Source organism: Odontomachus brunneus, unplaced genomic scaffold (assembly GCF_010583005.1).
Source record: "Odontomachus brunneus isolate Ranch 3 - 2012 unplaced genomic scaffold, Obru_v1 Obru_scaffold_030, whole genome shotgun sequence".
NCBI classification, from domain to species: domain Eukaryota; kingdom Metazoa; phylum Arthropoda; class Insecta; order Hymenoptera; family Formicidae; genus Odontomachus; species Odontomachus brunneus.
In genome coordinates this window covers 415,465-421,774 of record NW_022639480.1, presented here as the reverse complement: position 1 = coordinate 421,774, position 6,310 = coordinate 415,465, and the positions used below count along the sequence as shown (strand labels likewise).

The following is a 6,310-nucleotide window of genomic DNA, read 5'->3' as shown; positions in this document are numbered from 1 at the left end:
GGGGGGGGGGGGGGAGGGGAGGGAAAGGAACTATAAGTCTCGAACGACACATGCAACGAAGAGAGCACGTATCCTCGTGCCAATCGTCGTACGACAGAAGGAACGAAAGGAGATTCTATACACGGGGAGGAAAGATTGCATGAATTAACGCGGCAGCGAACGAGCCGACGGCATTTCGGCTGAAGGAGACAGAGTTTCCGCTTCTGAGAACGAATCTGGCTCGTAACAATCGCAGAGACTTTCTCTTCTTCGAACAAAACGCGCCCGGCTCGTTCGTTCCGTCAATTCAACTGATCCTCTTGCTCCGTGCGTTCTTCTCGTCGATTTAACGCGCGTGGATTTTAAGAAGCGCGTCGTAAAAATGTATATAACGTTATAAAAATCGACACGAGCGCCGGATTAAAAAATCGCGCGCAGATCGAGAAGTGAGTCGAGGGAAAAGAACGAGAATAGCAGCGAGTTTCGCGACTAGAAGCCAGGTAAAAGATACCACGTACACACCGGCATACAATAGCAAATTTATTGTTCTTACCTCCTACTTGGATTTAAACGGACACTAGGCTTTATAATGATCCTCTTCCTGGAAGGCGCGGGTTGCGATTACACTCGCTAGTGGATAATTTCTTTAGGGATCGGTAAAATCGCGTGACTCTCGTACGGCCGTCATCGAACAAGGTTTCTTTTCGCGAAGTGAGCAGCCTGCCCCGGCCGTTTGTCTCGCGTTAATGATTCACAATAACTGAGCGAGACGAACGCGCCCGACTCGTCGTCGAGCGACAGCAGGGCTCTTATTTTTGAAATTTTTGCGTGTACGTAATTTTCATTGCGCAGCTATTTTATGGTATGATTAAACCTGCGCAGTAAAACTTACGTACACGCAACTATTTGAAGAATAAGGGCCCAGAAATGTTGTTGGAACGAATGTCGGCGAGAAGACAATGAGGCCCTGCGACCGAAGCAAAGAGCGCTCACGATCCAATTCGCGCGCAAGAAAAGCAAACCAGACAAGCCACAATCGTGCCGTCGCCCACCTCCGTCACTTTCCTCACAACTTCAATTTTCAACTACGCAGTATATCTTTTATTCGGTACTGTACAACGTTCGAAGCACCATCATCATTGTTATCATCGTGTGTTCATATTCGTCATCGATAATTAAGGATACGTCGACGGTTAAGATATGACGTACAGCTATGTGTTTATAGTTCGCAAACATAGAATGATCGTTCAGACATTATAACTCGAGTTGTGGCCGCAGCGCCGTTTCGCGTTAACCTCGCTCGAATTTCTCACCGTCGATCGGCCGATCTCTGATTTTCCGCGACCGCGAGAGACGGACTCGGCGAAACGAACGACTCGTGGTCCCCAATAATCACGATCCCCGACAGCGGGAAATCGCGAGAATCTCGCGCGATCGAGAGATCCACTCGCGTTAATTTGAATAAAGCCAATTTAGTCAGCAGGGCGCTCTCTCCTCCGAGCAGAGGTAAGGCAAAGGTACCAATGTTTAGACGCTAATAATATTGGAGTCCTTAAATCCCCTTTGAGCACTCTTATTGTTTTCATTTCTAAATATGAATATTCAGATTTTCCATGCAAAATATACGTATATATTAGACATGTGTATGTAGGATGAATCTAACGTGAAAGTCCCATATATTGTGTACACGAGGAGAATTTTGTAACAAGAAGACTGTAATCGAGGAACAGATCGATATTCTGCAGTAATTCATTTTATACAAGAAAAAATTATCTTAAAATCAAGAAATATTTTTCTGATGGGTGCCATTAACGTATTTACTTAAATCTAAATTCTCTTTATTTAAATCAAATATTGTTTACCTGATTTAAGTAAATAATATTTGGTTTAAATAAAGAGAATTTAGATTTAAATAAATATATTAATGGCATCCATCAATGAAATATTTGTTGGTTTTAAGGTAACTTTTCCCTCAGTGCTGCTTATATGTTTTAGGGACTGAAACGTGCTATTAGAATACTATCTACGTTTTTCTAGCGAAATTTACTATGTCCCTTTGCAGAATAGACCTTGCTGACAGTCTGAGCCTGGATCACTACTAACGTAGTAAAATTGAAAAAAAATTATATGAAAAAAAAAAAGAAATTTATAATATCCTCTCTGCGTACTCATGGAGGTTAGTTTCATCTGAATACAAAATTCCTCTAGGAGGTATGGAACACTTTGCGCCAAACAACCTGTGTGTATTCTGTGTACTGAAAGCTTAAATATGTATTCTTATTTAAAGACCAAAACAATAAGAATGCTCAGAGTTAGGTGCCGGTGTTATCGGTATCCAGGTATTGGTACCTTTACCTTAATTTCACTTTTCGCGACACTAACGTCACGATTAGGTGCGAATCAGCTCATTGGATGGGTTTCTTGACGTGTTCATCGTTTCACTTAATAGTCACGACAAAAAAGATGAGTTTCACGATATAAATTTCGATAATTAACATTATGACACTTCCTTTCGCGGCTTTCGTCTTCTCCAACTCGAACATCAAGATACGAATTTGTCCAGCGTTTTGCCGATCGACACGATAAAAAATTCTCTTCCTCTCTCTTTCTCTCTCCCACTTTCTGTATCTTTGCCTTTCCGGTAACTTCCGGCACGCAGTCGGAAGTCGTCGACGAAACGGCGCCTGTCATTCGCGTGTCGGAACGGGATCGGCAGGGATAATCGCGGGAGAGATTACAGTTAGAAGGATGGTGGATTGAGGCGAAATTATTGCTGTATCAGCAGCACCGAAACCAAACGGGACCGACCGAAACGGAAGAGGAGAAGGGACTCGGGAGGATATCGACGAGATCGACGATCGATCGACGTTGTCACGCGATACACCCTCGTCGCGAGACAACGCTTTGTCTCGCGATTGGACGATGAGAGGGTCGTCGAGGATAAGGTGTATCCTCGACTCGCACGAGACTGGACACGTCCTTTTCTCGACGCGATCGTATTCGCGAAACGGCGAAAGCTCGCTTATCGTTATCATCGTCGTCGTCGTCGTAGTCGTCATTGAGGTGATCGCGTGTCAATCGTTTATTATTCTTATTATTATTGATGTTATCCTTATTATCATAACGTAATCATTATTGTTAACATGTATATATAACATCTGTAGATAACTTTTTTTTAAGCCTTAAAACATGTTATCTAAAGCCGCGCCGCTCCGTTGCACCGAAGCGTTCCTTTTCCGCCCTCCCTTTCTCATATTCTCTCGCTCTCTCTCTCTCTCTCTCTCTCTCTCTCTCTCTCTCTCTCCCCCTCTCTCTCTCTTTCTCTTTCTCTATCGAGCGCGCGCGCGCGCGCGCTCTTCCCTTATTACTTCTTAAAATTCTCTGTACACTGCGCTGCTCGAAAACATTCCAATGCCGTCTTCGACGAAGGCAGGCGTCCACCGCGGTTTCTCCATCTCTTTCGCCCATTTGTCATTTTCTTTCCCTCTCTCTCTCTCTCTCTCTCTCTTTCTTTTTCATTTTGTTTTTCGATTCACCTCGTTCTCTCGATCTCTCCTCGATCGGGCTTCTTCCGCTCTCCTCCGGGAAGATGCGCGGAACGCAACGGGAACAAAAAGGATGCGTGACACTCTTCGACAAGTCGTTACGTGTTGGTCGATAAATCCTATCTCGCGCGAGCGTATGAAAGGGACAAATGATATATTATTTACAAGTATGTGAATTTATATATATACATACACTATATAAAGTAAATGCTCGATATACACGTGAGAGAGAGGGGCGAGGGAGGGAATAGAGAAAGGGAGAGAAAGAGAACTCGCGCTACCTGTAACTGCCTTCGTCGGAGAAATTTTACGAACACCCTGTCTATACATACATATATATATATTTTTTATATATATATATTATATGTATGAATGTGTATAATATGTATATATATATATATATATATTTACTATATGTCGCTACTACAACACGAATTCTCTCTTCGTCCTAGCGAATCTTTCGTTTCTTCGTGCACAATCACCGTCTCTCTTTCTCTCTCCTGATCTCGCACTCACTCTATTTCTTGTTTTCTACGCTAATTAACGAAGATGGACGAAGGAAGGCGCGATGTGTTTCGTTTCATCCCGTTTCAACCGACCGCGTTCGCTCGCGAAAATCGACTTGAACCGCGCGCGGATCTCGTCCCCGGCTCTGTTCCCGGCACGATCATCGTGCTCGAATCTCCCCAGTCTAGCCGGTGGTCTTCGACGTGGTCATCTCTCCGTCGCCGGCGAGGACTTCCGTGTACTGGTCTAAGGGTCCACGCACCTACGCTTCGCGATTCCAAGTGAGCGTGATGAGCCGACAGCTGCCGCACCGACCCGGACAACGCGACTGTCCTCGCGCGGCCGCGACTGGCGGCACCGTTGACAGCGGCGTTCGTAATTGCGCAGTTAATAACGATGACGATATAATGCAAAAGTGAAAGTAACAATCGTAATAATGGTACACGCCATATCTCGTGCGGAACAGGCGGCTGGAGACGCAGGTAGTGACGCGCGCTATTCGTCCATACTTCAGAGAGACAGGGCCGGCACACATCGGCGTGGACCTCCACTTCTGATCCGCCCCGGGTCCGAGAAAACGCTACTCCGCACGGGTCAAGATTTCGTGGTCGCGTTGCCGTCGTTCCCGCTCGATCCTTCCCCGTCGTCGACGAATTCACGATCGAGGTTGATCGGCGGCTACGTCGTGGAGAACTCCCGGCACGTCGCACGATTTCCGCGACCTCGCGAGGTCATTTTCGCGTTCACCCTACATTTCTTCGTCCGAAAAAGAGCCACATTTCCACGCGTACCCTTCATTCGCAGCCACCACCGTTTCCTTCTCTTCTGCTTCCTTTTCTTCCTCCTCCTCCTCCTTCCGCTCTTCTTCTCCTTCTTCTTCTCTCTTTGCTCCCTCTTTCTGCTTTTTTGTTTATTGTTGCGTTATTTTATTTTAGCGTTACTTCTCGCGTTCAATTATGCGTATTGCTGCCGCCGGTGAAGCTCGCTGAAAACAATAACAACGCGTTTGTTTCCTCCCGACTTGGCTCAAGGCCGGCGATGCTTCAACTCGCCGTCTGTCTTCGGACTTTAATCCGTCTTTCCGCTCATTTTCCTTGCTCTCCTCTCATTATCATTATCATATACTTTCTCGACGTTGCGTTTCGCGCACTCTCCTTCGCATGCAGGGAACTCGGCGGGCACGTGGTGGACAAAACGTTTCCAGTCATCGCGTCGAGACAATCGCGTGGGCTTCTCTCCCATGCATTTTCTCGAATATATTCCGAAGAGTACACCGTCGCGCAGACGTTACGTTCCCTTTCTAACCGATCGATAATTCCGCGTCGCGCGCGAACAAATGATGCATTATTTGCGGCATTCACACGTGAATTCACGTCCGTCTGCGTGAAGTGAACGTCGATACGCACACGCGCAACTCTCTCCGGCGAGACTGGTTTTGATTTTTTTTTTTTTAAACCGCCGCGATCGCCGGCAATCAGTCGCGATTTTACCCGCGCCGCGCCACTACTTGTCCACGACGTGCCATTATTCAAGCTGAGCTCATCGGCAGAGTTCGTCGTACCAAAGCTACATCGACACAGCCCGCTTAGAACGTGAGGTTAAGGGGAGAATTGCATGCAAGTAGGTCAGCTTAGGGTAGGTGCGTGTGTACGGAGGCGTGCTCGGCGCACGCACACCCCGGCGCACACGAATTTCCCCCCTGCGATACTAATTAGCGGCAGGGATGAAATTTCGCTCTCTTCGCCAGAAGTTCCGTTTCTTCTCTCTCTTTTTTTCCTCTCCAAGAGCCTCACCGCGAATCACAGATGCTGATTACGGCGGAACCGTAACGCGCGAACAGTGTCGACGGTGTTCGTCGGAAATTCTGGCTGACGAGACGGCTCTTCCTCCCTTCTGCCCTTTCGTTTCGTTAAGAAGCTGTTGACGCATTCCCACACAATGCACAAGCCATGCAACGACAGCAACGGCGTCGGCACGCCGACGTTTTCCATCGAGGGAAATAATTAAATCGATCGCACATGCTCCGCAATAAGAGGTCAAGCACGAAGCGCGAAGATCGTCCCAGAAAACGAGTTAGGTTGACTCGTCGTCCCTACGACGTCGAAATGCACATCGCGAGATATACATCTCCCAACGGTGTATGAGTCTCGGACTGTACTAGCTTGAAGAATGTCACTTGAGAAAGAGAAAGGAAGAAGAATGAAAAAACAAGAATGAAACGAGTAATGAAGAGGAGAGAAACATGCAGATTGGAATGAGCACGACTGCATATATATATA

At 46.7% G+C, this 6,310-nt stretch overlaps 1 protein-coding gene across 4 annotated transcripts in view; it reads right to left on the bottom strand.

Moving 5' to 3' along the window:
• LOC116843218 (vesicle-associated membrane protein 2) overlaps window positions 1–6,310 on the bottom strand; it is a 31,738-nt gene that overhangs the window by 5,658 nt on the left and 19,770 nt on the right. For 3 of the 4 annotated variants that reach the window (XM_032813446.1, XM_032813448.1, XM_032813447.1), the window contains one exon: window positions 1,066–5,016. The exons of the other annotated variant lie outside the window; for it this stretch is intronic. In XM_032813446.1, the coding sequence (XP_032669337.1) occupies window positions 4,982–5,016 (35 nt within the window). In that variant the 3' untranslated portion in view covers window positions 1,066–4,981. Of the gene's footprint in view, window positions 1–1,065; window positions 5,017–6,310 lie in introns of those variants that run through there. 4 annotated transcript variants of the gene reach the window in all.